This window comes from Abrus precatorius, unplaced genomic scaffold (assembly GCF_003935025.1).
Source record: "Abrus precatorius isolate BTA unplaced genomic scaffold, Abrus_2018 Scaffold1, whole genome shotgun sequence".
Taxonomy (NCBI): Eukaryota; Viridiplantae; Streptophyta; class Magnoliopsida; order Fabales; family Fabaceae; genus Abrus; species Abrus precatorius.
In genome coordinates, this window is record NW_020874291.1 from 3,768,652 (window position 1) to 3,787,255 (window position 18,604).

General features: G+C 31.7%; 3 protein-coding genes across 3 annotated transcripts; 1 reads left to right on the forward strand and 2 right to left on the reverse strand.

Annotated features, from left to right (window-relative positions):
* The first annotated feature begins 259 nt into the window (after nucleotides 1-259).
* Nucleotides 260-5,709, forward strand: LOC113854821 (endoglucanase 7). The gene is made up of 5 exons (XM_027486071.1): nucleotides 260-656; nucleotides 2,697-3,001; nucleotides 3,613-4,210; nucleotides 4,331-4,503; nucleotides 5,296-5,709. Exons 1-5 carry the CDS (start codon nucleotides 260-262, stop codon nucleotides 5,707-5,709), a joined length of 1,887 nt encoding a protein of 628 aa, XP_027341872.1.
* Nucleotides 5,710-8,455: 2,746 nt separating this feature from the next.
* Nucleotides 8,456-9,409, reverse strand: LOC113854829. Its single transcript, XM_027486084.1, has one exon. The coding sequence runs from the start codon at nucleotides 9,407-9,409 to the stop codon at nucleotides 8,456-8,458; it is 954 nt and encodes a 317-aa protein (XP_027341885.1).
* A 2,172-nt stretch (nucleotides 9,410-11,581) lies between these two features.
* Nucleotides 11,582-17,392, reverse strand: LOC113854837 (uncharacterized membrane protein At3g27390). Its single transcript, XM_027486097.1, has 10 exons — nucleotides 17,302-17,392; nucleotides 16,999-17,107; nucleotides 16,710-16,908; nucleotides 15,897-16,033; nucleotides 15,531-15,819; nucleotides 15,339-15,445; nucleotides 15,077-15,242; nucleotides 12,260-12,455; nucleotides 11,945-12,185; nucleotides 11,582-11,765 (listed from the first exon to the last, which is right to left on the reverse strand). The coding sequence occupies exons 1-10, from the start codon at nucleotides 17,390-17,392 to the stop codon at nucleotides 11,582-11,584; spliced, it is 1,719 nt and encodes a 572-aa protein (XP_027341898.1).
* Between the last annotated feature and the right edge of the window lie 1,212 nt (nucleotides 17,393-18,604).

Genomic DNA, 18,604 nt, shown 5'->3' on the forward strand with positions numbered 1-18,604 from the left:
AATAATGACTTGAATGTTCTTTCTCTATTGATTGAAAGAATCTCTCTAATTCTTCAAGCAATCTCTCTTCTCTCAAACATATTCAAATTCATTCCAAATTCACACCCACACAAACATATATATATATATATAATAGCTGTCTTGAATATTGGCATTATAGTTTGGATTAGTGTGATGGTGGATCATAATTCATAATCAAGATCACTACCCCATATAGAAGAAGAGATATATGGTCATATCATAAGATCATAGTTACAATATGCATTCAAGAAATCATTGGGGAGGGTCCTTTGAAATGAGCACAAGTGGTGAAGAGGTCTTAGGCTATGAGACCAACCGCACCACAGAGTGGGACAAGGCAGCACTGCTTGAGAGGTACCATCCTCAAAGCCAAGATTTGGATGAAACTCTTCAGAGTTGGGTTCTGGAAAGGGCTGAGAAGACCAAGAAGACTAAGTATGTGGACTTTGGGTTCATTGTGTGCAGCCATAGGGCATTGAAATGGACTTTTGGTTCCATTTTCTTGGCTTTCTGTGTCATTGCCCTTCCCATCATCATCTCCAAGTCTTTGCCCAAACACCATTCTCCTCCTACCCCACCAGATAACTACACCCTTGCCCTGCACAAAGCACTTCTCTTCTTCAATGCTCAAAAATGTATGTTCTTCATCTCCTTATCTTATTCTTGCTTTTTAATTTTATCTCTTTCTTCTTACCATTCTTTTCACAAGATATTGTGTCAGTTATTTTCGTATTAATTTCATAATTTTTAACTAATGACAAAAAATTGTTTAAAGGACTAAGATAATAAGTTCACATAATTTTAAGGATAATTTTGTAGAAATAAAGTGATTCGTATATTTTATACCAAGATTAGTCGCATTTCGACATGCATGTAAACTCATACGCATGCATTTGAATTGGTTATAACTTAACGATCATGATTGATGGTGAAATATGAGCTTTTATTTAACAGATGTTTTTAAAAAGTAATATTTCTTTCTCAATATATAAAATGATATGATAAAAGTAGAAATAGTAAATAAAATAAAAGGTCAACATATAAAGCACTTATTATTATTATTATTATTATTATTATTATTATCGAGGTCGTCATGAAAGGGTACGAATATGCGTCTTTTCATTACATCGATCAGTTTGTTTGAATTAAAAGTGGCCGTCCGATAAATTTGACTGATTCAAAAATATTTTATCAACGGACGGCTTTTGGCACAAATGAATGTCGCTATTATTTGACCGCTTCATCTCTTGACCTGGTAAAGTAATTGCCAAATGTGACCTAATCACCACTTACAGTTCTTTAGCTAAAAAAAAATTTTGTGCATTGTAATGATACCGAGAAAATTAATTCTAATTATATATATATATATATATATATATATTATGTCACCATTAAATGATAACCAAGATTATTTTAAAATTTAGGGAAATCAAGATGAATAAAAATATTTTTAAGTCTATTACAAAAAAAAAATTTCATTAAAAAAAATGTATTAGAAACATGCACTTTTGAAGATACTATTTTTAACATTTTTTTTTTTTATAATTGATCAATAAATAAATAATTATCCTTGCGAAGAACTTAAAAAAATGTATTTCTCTTTTATTGATTTACAGGCCATAAAACAAAGGCTTAAATTGATACAAATCTTTCAATTTATAACAAACTCTAGACAATAAGATGAAATATAGATTCAAATCTTATTTAAGTTTTGTTGAGGTAAATTTTTTTAGAAGTTTTTATAGGAAAAAATTAGTATAAAAATGAATAAAACTTTTCTTATAAATTATACTTCTTTATTTTTCTTTAAAAGCTCTTAAATTTTTTTTTATTTAACTTATCTAAAGTTTGAAAATATTAATTATCTTTAACTTGTAAAAGAAATTTTATTAATATTTTATAGTATTTATTTTTTCTTTTATAGGGACTTTTCTACAATTCACCTAATTAAACAAGACTTTAATAGTCAACTTTGGTTGAAAGTTAAACTATCCTTACTTCATAAATTGCTTTTTCAAAGTTTGAAAAATTTAAGAAATAATATAAAGTGTGTTAAAAAATATGTTTGAAAGAACATATTATTAATACTTCTATTCATTGAAAATACAAAATACTTTTTCATATAATGTATGTCTGTTTTTTTTTTTTAAAGAAAGACTTGATTCTTTAATATCTTATCCTTACTCAAACAATTATGATTTTTTTTCTTTTTTTAATCTTCCATATATTATGAATAATTAAAACTACTTCATTTCTCCGTAAAACTTTATCCATTCTATTTTCTACATTTTTTAGCATTTTTCAGTTTTTAAACTTGACTGTTTTAATTTTATCTATCATCAACAACTAACACGAGAAATTTAATTTTCTAAGCTTTTAGTTTATATTCTTTGCTCATCATTCTTATCCTTTAACAATCTTAATAGTAAAAGATACAAAACTATTTACGTATTGTACTTTCTTTATCAACTTATCCTTTAACCGTGTTAACTTAATAAAAGCAATTAGTGGTATTTATCAAACAAACTTAATTAATAAAAACTTTTTCATGCAAGTTCAAATTAGAAGCTTCTAACTAAAAAGTGAACTAGTTAAATTAGAAGAAATTTATTCATGCTTATGGACAATAATAAAAACTAAAGTTTTAATTTGAACGGTGTATTGTGGTGGTGAAGCTGGGAGATTGGCCAAGAGCAATGGCATTCCATGGCGAGGGAACTCAGGTTTAAATGATGGAAACGATACTGACGTGAAAGGAGGATTGGTTGGAGGTTACTATGATGCAGGAGACAACACAAAGTTCCATTTTCCCATGGCATTTGCTATGACAATGCTCAGTTGGAGTGTGCTCGAATATAAGCAAAAGTATGTGGCTATTAATGAGTATGCACATTCTCGAGAACTCATCAAATGGGGTACCGATTACTTGCTCTTGACCTTCAATAATTCTGCTACCAAAATTAACAAAATTTATGCCCAGGTATATAACTTAGTCTTCTTGTTCACTTTCCTTCTCTTTCATTTTTTTGTACAATCAACAAATCTCAATCATTAAAATCTTATTATAAATGGTTAAGATTTAAACATAAATATTATATGATACTTTAAAAAATTCACGTGACTTTAATTAATCTTTAGTCTTGATCGGCCAGATATAGCTGTAGAACTCAAATTTACTCTTCTTATTCTAGTATAAAAATATCTCTCTCTCTCCATATCTTCATCCTTTGATATAACACTACTTTTGTAGTTTTACCACATTCATTATCTAATTTTTGTAAATTTTATGCTTCGTTAGTTTGTAATTTGTTTCTGTTCATGAGAGTTACTCTTGATACGTACACCCTTAAAATGGGTGAAAAGAAAATAAATGAATGCTCAGTCTGGACTTTCATATTAATTTCATTCATGATTATGTCATGCATGCAAAATTTTCTACCATGAACCAAGGGGAAAAAGAGATGCATATTTTTTGTCATTTGCTTTCTCTTTCTTGTGGTGTAAGTCAAGGGTAGGAAGAGAAAGGAAATTTGGTTACACATGAGATAAACTTGGAGATAGAGTGCTAACAGATGTGCACTTGATGTTAAGGTTGGTGGGGGTTTAAATGGTTCTAGCACACCAGATGATCATTACTGTTGGCAAAGGCCAGAAGACATGGAGTATTTGCGCAGCACCGTAGCCATATATGAAGGTCCTGATCTTGCAGGGGAAATGGCAGCAGCATTAGCAGCAGCCTCTATAGTTTTCCAAGATGATGTTGCCTACTCTCAGAAACTGATTAAGGGTGCCAAAACTGTTTTTGACTTTGCCAGAGATGGTGGTAAGAGGAGGACATATAGTCGTGGGCAGGCTTATATTGAACCTTTTTATAACTCTACTGGCTACTATGATGAGTACATGTGGGGTGCTGCTTGGTTGTATTATGCCACTGGAAACACTTCTTATATTTCCTTGGCTACCAATCCTTCCATATTCAAGAATTCCAAGGCATATTTATTGCGTCCTGATTTAAGTGTTTTGAGCTGGAATAACAAGTTACCTGCTGCAATGTTGTTGCTGACACGGCTCAGGATGTTTTTGAATCCTGGGTACCCCTATGAGGACATGTTGAAGATGTACCATAATGTTACTAGTCTTACCATGTGCTCTTATCTTCATCAATTCAAAGTCTTTAACTGGACTAGAGGTAGTTAATTAAGAATCATTCTCTTTCTCTTCGGTCGCTCAATTCAATTGATGATGTCTGTTTAATTGGACTCAAAATTATGATTGTGACTACTCAACATGATGATATGCATGTTTGCAGGGGGATTGATCCAATTGAACCATGGACAACCTCAATCTCTCCAATATGTTGCTAATGCCGCTTTCTTGACATCACTTTTTGCTGATTACATGCAAGTGATTGGTGTCCCTGGATGGTATTGTGGTTCTACTTACTTGCCAATATCTGCTCTGAAGAAATTTGCAACCTCTCAGGTACCATATTCACTTCATTTCCATTTTGGTTCATTTACTTTGTTTTATAAGAAACAATGAACTCTAAGAATGAATCATTCAGTTTTGAGAAATTTTTTTTTTTTTTTTTTTATAAATAATGACAGCAATATTACTCCTTGCATTTCATATCTTAAGTTTTTTTTTTTTTTTTTTACTAATGTTTCAAAACTTTTGTTATTTTAGAAATTAAGACTTTTTATTCACCTCTTCCCTTATTAAATATTTCGGACAATTACCCCAACTAACTAATATAATCAAATCTCCTTTTTTTCACTTTTTTTTTCCAGAGAAGCATAAATATGGTTATTTTAATCAAAATGTGCTTAGAAACACATTATTTAACTCGCTTTTTATTAATGACTAAAATTTATTAGAAATTATAAAATATTTAAGAATCTTACTCTTAATTTAATAATTTTGACTATTTTTTAAGTTTTTGATAAATTATGTTAAAAAGAGTAATAAAAAATTGTGTCCTTGTCACTGTTAATAAAATTATACATTAACTATCATTGGTTAACCTTAAACAACAAAAAATATGAGAGTACTTTGTTTTCACTTACTTTATATATTATCCTTAAAAACAATAAATAACATAAAATTAGTGTCATTTTTGTAATTATTTATGAAAAATAATTTTTTATAAAAACAATGAGGTCTAAATTAGATGGAAATTAATGATCTTCAATGAAATTTTGGAGCCTTCTTATTTTGTTTAAACCACTAACTTTTATATCATTGTGATTTTCTATATTAATTCCCATGAAACAGATTGATTACATTCTGGGTAAAAACCCCATGAAAATGAGCTACATAGTGGGGTATGGAAAGAAGTTTCCGAGACATGTTCATCATCGAGGAGCATCAACACCAAATGATCACAAACATTACTCATGCACTGGTGGTTGGAAGTGGCGTGACACTCCTAACCCAAATCCTAACACCATTACAGGAGCAATGGTTGGAGGGCCGAATCATTTTGACCAATTCCATGATTCAAGAAAGAATTATAACTACACTGAGCCAACCTTAGCTGGAAATGCAGGACTAGTTGCTGCACTAGTTTCCTTAACAAGTACCACAGGTAGTGGCATTATTGACAGGAACACCATTTTTTCAGCCATTCCACCACTTGGCCCACAAAACCCTCCTCCTCCACCTCCTTGGAAACCAATCAAAAGATGATGTTACTTAAAACGAACCAAAGCCTCTGTGTATTCACATTTTTTTTTCTGCTCTACTGCTCTTGACTTCCAATTTTCAACTTTCTTATGCATGTATATTCATAAATGACGCAGCACTTTTACCCAGATAAATATCGTTTTAAATTAATATTATTATGATCGTGCTGTTTTCAAAATCATATCTGAACTAGATCATAAAGCCCAAGAATGCTATATATGCACATTTAATCCATCAAGTACTAATAAAGTCTTTATATACTTGAAGTATTTTTTCAAATTTTTTTATAAGGTATTATTAACAAATTTACACTCATTAATAAAAGTAGTTAGATTTATTTATTTTTAAAAAATAATAATATAAAAATTATATTTTTATTTATATTGTTGAACTTAATTTCATCATTAATTTTATTACACTTGTTGGTTTTAACTGTTTTCCACCGATTCTATTTATTAAAAAAATAATAAACTTAATAAAAATTATAAACACCTTATAATAAAAATTATTAAAATATATATTTTAAGAAATACCTTATAAAAAAAAGACTCAATATGCTAGTTTAGTATTACAAAGCATACCCTTTCAAAAATAGAATAATATGATGTCATTTATTGCCAACTCATGCTCTAATTTATCTAGTCATTATGAAGGTATTAATCACAATATTTAGTTTTAATTACCTTGGTAAGAATGAATTCTCTATTGGTTGGACACCTTTATAATTGATTGTGGGTAGATCAACAATAAAATTGTCCTCTTATATGATTAATTCTATGGAACATCAAACACTTTAAAGTATGGCTAAAGATTCCTTAACGAGGAAACAAGCGCCCACAAGACGTGTCCCATCAATTAAAACATAATTTGAACACCTAAGCTTTTGTGATAAAAAAAAACATAGTTTGACTGCCCAAAACCTAGTAAAAACATCAAATCGCACCTGGCAGGCCCTTAACTACATGATATTAACTTAGCAGCTCATGTCAGTGTAATGATGAAAACTCAAACCTAAAGGTAAACTAACGCCTATATAAAGGAAAGGAGCCCATGCAAGTCCGCACTTTGTTCTTAGACATAGACTTCATTTTATAGCATAAATTTTGCCGCATTTGACCGTTCACAATGAAGCAAAGAAGAAGTCGTGTGAATTGGTAAGTTTTATGATCAAACTCTGAGTATTACCAAGTTGAATTTCTACTTGCAATTAAAACTTGCATTTGTGGGTAGGATGACCATAGAAACTTATGGTAGAATGATTCTATAATATTTACTTGAATTATCATCATTTATTCTTGCCTATAGTTCCATCAATTTGCACCACAAATTATTTTGCTTAATAGACAAATTTTAGCACTTCTAAAAAATCTAATAATTTTACTGCCATTAACTTAGTAATATTGGTAAATTTAAGTCACAATATTGACAATTCTCAATCTCCACTCTTATTTACCAAATCAACTTTTTATCCTAGTTTTCATGCAAAATGTTTACAAGGACATCAATAACCTTTGCTTACATCTAACCAATTTTAGTAATATCTAAGTTTTTTTTTTCTATAGGCAAATACTTTGTCATCATGTTAGTTGAATTATCTATAGTGGCTATTTTCTGTATTGCAACTTGCCTATTGGCAATAATTTCTCTAACAAAATACATTCTAACATCAATGTGCTTAGTTCTTCATGATAAACAAGGTTTGGTCAAATGTATTGCAATTTGATTATCACAATGCACTTTCGAAATTTTGCATTCAACTCCCAACTATTCAACAAACCATGCAATCATTTATATTCTTTACAACTTCCATTAGTGTCATGTATTCTACTTCAATAATTGAAAATGCAATTCTTGGTTCTAATGTTGCTTTTCAAATCACTATACATTTTAAAAGTCTAAAGACATAACTTGTCATTAAACACCTTATGTTTAAATTATGTCAATAGATTTTCATATGAATTATTTTTATTATATAATTTTTTAAAGTATTTAGTTTAATTCTTTTGTTATTGCATATAATATACATAAATAATTTTTTTTAAATTTAGACACATGGACAGGTGCACGTGTGTGTGTGTGTGAAAATTAAAATTTATATCATGTATTTTTAAAAAATAATGATAAAATTAAAAAATATATGTATAATAACTTTTGATGATGAAGTAAAAATTGTTTTATGATTTTTATGTCGTAAAGTCAAATGTATGAATTTTTCTTAAACTTTTATTATAAAATACATAAACAAACATTCTATTTTAAAATAAAATTCAAATGAATGTTAACTATAAACTTTTTTATGTTAATTTACTTTAATTCTTTAAAGGGTGATCTATTATGTATCAAAATTTGTATGATCCAATTATTTTAAAATTTCTTTTTCTTTATTTTCTCTTTTTTCTAATAAATAAAATATTAAAATTTAAGAATGAAATAAAACTTTAATTTTTATATAACTTGGGGTAACTGATTTACTAACATAATGCTAATGTTTAGATTTGGTTAAACAAATTATTATTTTTCAAAATTTTCAGAATTCTTTAAAAATTCTAGTTACAACTTCTTCCATCTCTTTCATGTTCTCTTGACTCTTGTATCCATTCACCATTCATTTTTTTTCCCCTTTGTGTCGGCCCTTGGTTGTGACACATTACATTCAAGAAAAGAAGGAAAACAGAAGAGAAGAGAATAACTATACAACCTTGCTACTCTCTGCCCTCACTATATCATATTTATACATTTGGTCTCACCCCTATGACTCAAGTTTGTGTGCATATAGTACGTAGCAAGACTCAAAAGGAGCATGACCCTTAGGTGAATAATAGCCACTGCTACCATCATCACTGTCACAAAATTCTAAACCATTCTCCTCTTTTTCATTATCTGCTTCCACAGGCCCTGTCTTGAAAATGAATAGGCCAGGACCTGACCTGGACCCACTAAAAAGCCAATCATGAACATCCCAATAAACTTGCACAGGTTGGTTGTTAACCATAACAGTTTGGTTCCCTCTGAATTTCCACTGCAAGTTCTTAACATGAATGAGCACAATCCCATCAATGGTTATCCTCATCTCAGGCTTTTTAAGCTCAAATGTTGAGCTCTCCACAACAATGTCACTTTCTTTTTTCTTCCAATCAAACCTTGCCTTGGTTGAGAAACTTTTCTTGGCAAACACGTTTTCTCTCTTGAAAAATTGCACTGCCTCAACAAGGCCTGCCCTCAGTTTCATTCTGTTGTAAGCTTTGTTCTTGTAGTCTCCCAACAGCAACACAACCTCCTCATCCAATGCCAACGCCACATAGTAGTTGCTGCGCGGCTCGGGGCTGCCGCCGGCAAATTTAGCCGACCGGAAGTCCCAATAGGCTTCCATCTGGTGGCCATCAACCTCAAAAGATTTGTACCCTTTTTTCCTCCAAAAGTACCAAGGCTTAACATCTATCTTACAAGTGTATGTGAACTCACCTCTTGTGCTATCAACCTTGAGTTTTAGTGTGTGGCTGATGAGGTTTTTGCGCCACAACACTGACACATTCCTCCAACATCCTGCAATTTTGGCTTGGTAGATGCATGTGACTGCGCTTTGAGCAGGTTTATAAGGCAAAAGTTGAGGCTCTTCTGATATTCTCTCCCCTAAAGGTAGTGGTGATGCTCTTTGGTTTGAGTTTGACACTGATAGTGATCTAAAGGAAATGTGCATGGCCATAATGCATGCTTCATAAGGAATTCAAATTTCCAATTCAAACCCCTTCAAGAGATGAATTATGAAAAGAATGGGCAACTTCAACGAGAATTGAATTGAATAATGGAGTTGGAGATACCATTGATGAGGAATTGCCAAATTTGAGGAAGGATTCATTCAACACCAACAACCATGCAGAACATTCAGGAAAAGCTTAGATATGAGTTGAAAGATTTGACAGGTGGATGTGCCTGGAATGTGTTGGTGATTTGAAAGTCAGTTCATTTGGCAGAATTTTGTGGCGAAGAAAGAACGATTGACGCGAAAGTTTGATTTTGTTTGGAGAAAAAGTCTTCCTTCAGAGGCCACAAATAGAGATCTAATCGAAAGAAAAGAGGATCGAACCTCTCTGAGTTTCAACAATCCTTTCACCCATTAAATGGAACCTTTTCCGACTGTTGCAGGGAAGAGAAAAAATAAATAAAGTTTAGTTATGACAACCCACATGATATAATGTAGTTACATTGATATTCATAAATTTTTATAATATGCATATGATGATATAATATTTTATAAATTATTATATGAATAAAAAATTATAAAAATTTGTTTATACTAATAATTACAATTGAAAATATATTTTCAATTTATTTAAAAGGAAGTATTAACATTTTTTAATTAGAAATACAAATTTTGAAAAAAATCACATGTTCGTATGCAAATAATATAATAATTTATACATTGATAATAAAATTTTGAAAATAAAAGTTTAGAAAAAATTATTTTATGTTTCTTAAAAGTAAATTGAAAATTACCTCTCTCTCTCTCTATATATATAAACTCACTGTTTGGGCATATTTAAAATAATATACTTTTTTTTTGTTAAGGATCAACATAACAATTAATATACTTAACAATATATAATTTGATTCAATCTAATATGATAATTGATGCTGGAATCTTTTCTTATTATTGTTAAGGTAAGAGTAGACACCTAGATTTGTTCTCCTGAAAACCAGTCAAAAATCTAGTAATATCTCTTTTTTATTCATAAATTTGTATTTTGACAAGTGACTTCATAAAATCTTTATTTTAATTTTTGATTCCGTAAAAGAAGTTCAATCTATTTTATTTTTTATTATGGATTTATATGAAAATAAATGTTATTTTATAAAATTAAGATTTAAACTAAAAATAATGCAAAACATTATATTTATAAATGAAGAAAGATCACATTTAAAAATTATAAAATTTATACAAATAATTATATTTAGAGAAAAAATATTTAACTTTATAAATTTATATTTAATTCTTCTTGTATAAAGTAATAATTACAAGAACATAAAAGGCTACATCTATCAAATATCTGCAAAATACATTTAAGAAGAAGAGTTTAAACGTTTAACTATATAACCGTCGTGAGCATGCACATACTCACGCGCGTAAAATCAAATTACAATAGCGTAAATTACGTGTATCACTTAATATAGAATATAATTTTTACTAATATAATAGTTGAATAATAATTATACATTTTCTTTATTATTATTATTAGTTTAGTTTAGTTTAGTTTATATATTTCAAAAGCATATATTATCTTAATTTTAATGTGTATAATTCTCTCTCTCTCTCTCTCTCTCTCTCTCTCTCATATATATATATATATATATATATATATATAAAGTTAATCTGTATTTAAATTTTATAATTTTTAAACCTTAAAAATTACTCTCTTTTAATTTTTAGTGAAAATAAAAAAATTTATTGTATTTTTATCATTTTTAATAATTTTATTTGATTCAGATTTAAATAAGATCAAAGAAAATTATAATTTTTGTCTTTAGGTTTAATTTGTATTTTTATTTAAATTTTCTTCAATTTAAATTTACTCCCTTAATTTTTTTTACCCTATAAACTCTAATTTTTATTCATCTTTTAAAATTTACCAATTTAAAACATATTTCAATTTTAATGTAAATATAAAATTATAGTAAAGTTAATTGACAATAACAGTCAATGAGTATAACGTCAATGTAATGATTAAATATTTAAAATAAAAAAAATAAAACAAATAGCCTGAAATAGTTTATGAAAATTAAATGTAAAAGTGACAATAAAATTGTGGTCTTGAAGCATGACATACTATACTCTCAATTTGTTATTATGTAACATGTAGAACAACTATTGCCAAGTCCATCATGCATTGTCTTCTTTGTTTTGAATTGACCCTTTCTCCCTGTGCTTTGTAATCACAGTGCCTCCTATATGACTAGCTGAAGCACCAGCCTGCAGTGCTTCTAAATACAAAGCCTTGACTAGATTCTTGAATCTCCTTCTAAAAGTTGGTATTCTGGACATGGAAACCACAATTCCCTGCAACCTGAAGAAATGAAATGCTAAGTTACCTTTCCATTCCACATTAAGAAGAACATGAATGTTCTATATAATTATCATGAGTGACAATATAATTTGTTCATATTGCCTTCTACAATAATCTAGTTAAAAGTTCATTGAAAGATTGAAACGTTTATTCAAACTGGTTGTTATCTACACATGTACCTTCTAATTATGGCTTGCAACTGTGCTCTCCTAACATTATCATTAGATGGGAATTCTGTGGTATCCCACTCTTCTGGTAATTCATTTTTGCATCTCATAACCAGTTCTTTCAAGCATGTTTCTTCAGTTTCTTCCAACTTAAGGCTCTTCAGCTGCTCCTTCATGATCAGCAGAGGTTCGATAAACCACTCAAACACTTTATCCTTTGGTCCATTCATCCTTGTGAGCACTACATCATCAGCTGCAAAAGCATATGTGAAAGCATGAACATGTTTATGTTTTGCAATGAAATAAAGGTTTGAGCAAGAGCATTACAGATCACCAATCCATCGAAATTAGATTTTGCAGAGGTTAGAAGACATTGCAGCAATGACCAAGCTGGCAACTTGGTGCCTAACTTTTTGCAGTTGCCTTTCAAAATGCATTCTTCAATTTCCTTGACACTTATCAGGCCATCACGAAGGAGTATCCTGCCATGCACCTCACATGACTTGAACAGCCAGTCCCATACCTACAAAGGAAAATTTGTTGAATTTCTATAATCAAAATATGCCTAAAAGGCTAAAACAATTTGGACTATGCTCCCTTTACTTGTATCTGTTAATCAAGGAATCTGTTATTCCTATTTGTTACTATTCTTGTTTCCTCTTATGCGTTGTATTAATTAGGAATAGAATCAATCTATTATTTGTATATATTTAGAATTCCTAATTTAGGGGTAAGTATGTTTGTACTATATATAGAGACTAATAGAAACAAAGAAGAGAGGAAGCCAAATATTTTTGACATGGTATCACGAGTCTCGTCGACAGAGACGTGAACCTTTCTGGTTTCTGGTTTGTGCCTGCTTCTTGGTCCTTGGGTCTTGCCTTGGGGTTTTGACATTCTCGTTCCTCTCCATCTTGGATTGTTGGTTCTTGTTCCCCTTTTCTTTTTGGGCACGGGCGCCTGACTCAGAAAGGATTTTTGTGTTATGATACCACTATCCAGCGCCTACGCATCTCTAGGAATGTGGTTTTCTTTGACCATCAGTATTTTTTCTCTAGTCGTCCCTCTATTTCTCCTGATTTTGTCTCCTTCACTCAATTTCCAGAAGTTCCTCCTCTTGTAGAACCTTCAAACCAGGCCATGTGTATGTCAGACGGAAGCCTGTTTGTCCCCCTCTCGACACTGAACCATCGCCTGACCCCCGCCAATAGCACCTCGTTGATCTAGTCGCATTCACCGTCCACCGGATTGGTATGGGTTTGAACCTACTTCTTTTACTGCCACGTTATCTGGGATTTCTATTCCTACATGTTATTCACAGGCTATTAAAGACTCACGTTGGGTTAAAGCAATGCAAGATGAGTTGCAGGCGCTTCAGGAGAATTATACTTGGGATATTGTTCCTTGTCCCCCTGATGTTAAACCCATTGGTTGCAAATGAGTGTACTCTGTGAAGTTGAATTCGGATGGCTCTCTGAACCGTTTCAAGGCCCGGTTAGTTGCTTCGGGTAACAAACAAGAATATGGAGTCGACTATGATGAGACATTTGCCACTGTTGCTAAAATGACTACTGTTAGAACTGTCCTGTCTATTGCAGCTTCCAAAGGATTGTCCCTTCATCAAATGGATGTGAAGAATGCCTTTCTTCATGGTGACTTAGTAGAGAATATCTATATGACACCTCCTCTGGGCTTGTTCTCCTCTTCTATAGGTGTCTGCAAGCTCAACCGTTCTTTATATGGTTTAAAGCAAGCTCCGCGGGCATGGTTTGAAAAATTTCGGTCCACTCTTCTTGGATTCTCTTTTAAACAAAGTCAACATGACTCCTCTTTATTCATTCATCACACAACAGCCGGCATTGTTCTTCTCCTTATTTATGTTGACGACATGGTCATTACAGGGTCTGATCAGGCATCCATACAACAACTTAAACAGCAGCTCCAGGCTTCCTTTCATATGAAGGATCTTGGTTGTCTTCATTACTTCTTGGGTCTTGAGGTTTCTTCCACCTCCAAGGGTATTTTTCTTAATCAGCATAAATATGCTGAAGACTTAATTTCTCTAGCTGGTCTTCAGTCTGCTGCCCCTGTGGACACCCCTCTCGAAGTTAATGTCAAATATCATCGTGTTGAAGGTGATCTTTTGCCTGATCCTTTGCTATATCGGCAATTGGTGGGTAGTCTTAATTATTTGACTATTACTCGTCCCGATATTTCCTTTGCCGTACAACAAGTTAGTTAATTTATGCACGCTCCTCATCATCTTCACATGGCTGCTGTTCGGCGCATTATTCGGTACCTGAAAGGCACTCCTTCTCGGGGTTTATTTTTTCCAGCTGGTACGTCTCTTACTTTGCTTGGCTACAGTGATGCCGACTGGGCTGGTTGTCCCGATACTCGTAAGTCCGTCTCCGGTTGGTGCATGTTCCTTGGTCCTGCATTGATTTCTTGGAAGAGTAAAAAGCAAGCCCGTGTTTCCAAGTCCTCCACTGAGTCTGAATATCGAGCGATGTCTACTGTTTCCTCTGAAATTATTTGGCTTCGTGGTTTGTTGGCTGAACTTGGCATCCCTCAGAATGATGCCACCCCTCTTTATGCTAATAATACTAGTGCCATTCAAATTGCTGCAAATCCAATTTTTCATGAGCGTACTAAACATATTGAGGTGGATTGCCACTCCATTCGTGAAGCTCTTGATGATCATGTTATTTCTCTTCCTCATGTCACTTCGCAACTTCAGCTTGCAGATATATTTACCAAAGCCGTTCCTCGTCCCCGTCACCAGTTTCTCATTAGCAAATTGATGCTTCTTGATCAACGGCATCAATTTGAGGGGAGATATTAATCAGGAAATCTGTTATTCCTATTTGCTACTATTCTTGTTTCCTCTTATGCGTTGTATTAATTAGGAATAGAATCAATCTATTATTTGTATATATTTAGAATTCCTAATTTAGGGGTAAGTATGTTTGTACTATATATAGAAACTAATAGAAACAAAGAAGAGAGGAAGCCAAATATTTTTGACAGTATCTTCTTTCATCATCATGTTTTCAACTTATGTAAGGCTTCATGACGGAAAACAAAAAGATGTAACAAAAATATGAAAAGAGCTTAATATTAAGTGGTATAAGCATGGATCACCTGCATAGGTCTGTATTTCTGAATTCTCCATTTCAGGCTTCTGGATTGCTGTAAGTCATGTTTCGTATTTGGTGAACCCTCCTTCCTATTTTTCAAATTCTTATCACCTCCTCCAAGGTTTTTTCCCTCAATGGCATCATGACTCATGTTTCTACGGTATGTTGGCCTGGCTGTCACAGGAACTTCTCAGAATCAGTGATCAATGTCCAATGCACTTCTACAAGAGCAAGATGTGACTATAACAAAGCAAATTCGATGGCACCTGGGAAAGCAGGATCCTTCTCTCAGGTAGAGTAAATCATTTACATATTCATCGAAAAGCGAAACCACAGACACAATGTAGGAAAATCCCATCTGCACTGAATCTTCCTAAAATAAAGAAATTCTTCGCATGATAAATCTCTTCAAGCTTGCATAAGTGGTCAAAAGACACTCACAAACAACTCTTACTGACCTGATGGACAACAACTCCACTGTATAGGCCAAGAAAAATGCTGAAAATGCATGATACTAATACAGCCATTACAACAGCCAAAGGCCAGAGAATGATAGCAAGGCCAGCAAATGGGACACATTCAGTTTCTAGGAAGGGTCCCTTTCTTCCAATCAAATCTTCCAATAGTCTCTTCCACCCTCTGAAGAGCATGTATGGACTCTTCCATACAGCAATAGATGTGATTAAAGTCATATCAAACGGCACCCCAACCATGATCACCAACAAGCAACATGGTAATAATGACAATCTAGCAAGAAAACATTTGAATTTGTCTGCAAGACTGTTGTTGTGTATCAAAGAGATAAGTGGAGGGGAATAACTTACCTTATATCTAATGGCTTTTCATGAGGGGGTAATTTTTCTCTTAGTTCATCCATGTATGAAAAGTAGGAGTGAAAGCAGAAATCTGTGACATCCTGAACCACAGTGCAGCTTCTTTGAATTGTTGACCAACAACCATCCTGATATTAGAATTAAGTGGCATTAAAGCTTCCTGCATTCTGCTCAACAGTAGAAGAAAATTAACTAAATCACATTCACAAGATGGCATTTTTCAAAACAAATATTAGGTTGTTGGGTTCAGTAACTTCCAAACCTGGAATTAATTCATCCCTCAACTAATAAACATAATAACATATGAATGGTTTGGTGTTCTTTTAAAATTGACCATGCGAGCACAACTTTTACAGCTTGTTTTGTTTAAGAAACTATTCTGTTTTTCTTTCTCCTGTTTTCGTTACAAAAATGTAATATAAATAACTAATTAAATGAAGCAAATATTTGTAATTATTTACAAATATAGAATAACAGGAAACATTTTCTCAAACTAAACAAACTTGAGTATGGAATGCATTTTGAATATAATGCTGTTTTCAAAATTTTAAGAGAAAATTGAACTGAACTGACCAGGGTTTTAAGTCAATAAACGAGATTGAGGGAACCTGATGAAAAGTATTTAGCTCAAGAAATTAAGAGAACTTATTCATGTGTCTCATATATGCACATAAAATATCCCAATAATTCATGCAATGAAGTGTTATATACACCATGAATTTTCCTAACAAAGATAACTCCACAAGCAAAGTCACTTGGCCAAAAAGAGCACAGAAAGAGACATAGGAAGAAATTCACACTTACAATGAAGCAATGGTAAAATTTGTGTGTACCACTCTCTCCCTCTCCCACAGCCTCAAAAGTTGAAAGAAGAGGAGCAAAAAACCCATATCCAATTCCACCTAAAATGCTTCCAACAATACCAACTATTGGCCAGAGAAACACAGGAACTGGCAAACACATGAGCACCACAACCTTGAGGACCAATCCAAACCTCTTTGTTCTGTTGTCAAAGGCCAAAGTTATCAACATAATGAAGAGAAATTAGAGAGATTTTAATAGAAAATGTTGCAATTTGGAAAGAAAATACAACCTTGCCACACAGTAATATGTCCAGACTACATGTGCACTCCAAAGTCCAATGATAACAGATGAATTTCCAATTACAATAATGGTAAATGCAATTGGACCTATCAGTGCAGCTGCCAAAAAGGAACCACCTTGTCATGAATGCAACCAGTGACCTTTTTTAAATCAAATTTTATATTTGCAAAGAGCTTCTGTAAGGTTTGAAAGTATGATTATTACTTGATTTGTCTAAGTCTAACTAAGTAAATAGAAAAATAAATAAAAGAAAGATACAGATTTAGGAAGTAAGAGGGAAAAGAAAATGAACCTTTTATGATGCCAAGGATAAAGAGTAAGAAGAAGAATGGAAAGAAAGAAATAAAGCTCCTCAACTTGCCTAATATACCTTCAAGGGCCATATCTCAGAGACAGAATAAGTGAAAATCCAAGAGAAAAGGCATAAAACTGTTATCAACATGGAAAATTTTCTAGCTCTACTCATGAACTCACTATTGTTGTTTATTTATAGAATGAAAGATTAGTTCTTTATATTTTATTTTCAGATTAATTTATCTTTAATTTTTTTTATTTCTACTACACGAATAATTGAATTAAAGTTACACGTAATCATCACATTTTTCTGGATAAAATGTAACAATTAAAAGTATAAACAAAATGTACTAAAAATACATTAACAAATTAATTATATATATGCAAAAAAGCTAACAAGAACTTAGAATTTTGTAAAATATACTTCATAAAAGTAATGGGCTTATAGTACAAAACCATAGATACGGTGGTGTTCAAATTTGAAGTATAATAATGGATATGGGATGATTTTCAACACGCCACGTGGCATGTAAATGTGATTCGTGGCACTTTGTTGATGAAATATAATGTAATTGTGAAAGTATGATGTGTTCAATAGCTATCTACGAACAAGAACTGCGATATAGCTTCTGTGATTCCTATGCCAAAGGAAAGTGGCTGTCATATATATTTAGAAAAATAATTAAGAAAAAGGGCTAAATAAAAAATGTATTAAATTATGTTAAACTTTTGTTAAATAACTCTTTTTAATATTTTTTTAAAAAAAATTTGCAAACATTCGTCAATTTATGCTTCATGTATATCATAAGGATGTGCTTATTTTGTGGATTGATTTTATATTTTTGTTAATATCGAAATATGTTAACTATGGTTTTGGATTCTATCTGGCTACGGGCTGGCCATCCAATCTAGTTTCATTTAAGGAAATCTGAAAAAAAAAATTAAAAAAATGAAAAATTACATAAAATTAGCAAATTTTTTGTTTCCAAGCAGTAATACTTCTCACTCACTCATTGTGCTCTGTCAAGTAAAACAACAGTAGTAGGCATGTTTGTTTTTTCTTATTCATGATGCTTCATGTGTAACACTTGCAGCGAAATAAATATAATTTGTTTAATATTTAAAATATAATAGATTAGATAAAAAAAATATGCACTTATTCTTGAATTATAAATTTTTTTTCAGTAATATAAAGACTCAATTGGTATTAAAAAATTAGCAATATAAGAGAAAAGAGAAAAAAAATAAATTTTATTTTTTTCATGTTGTTAGTGCAGCGTTTTGCTTAATATAATATATTT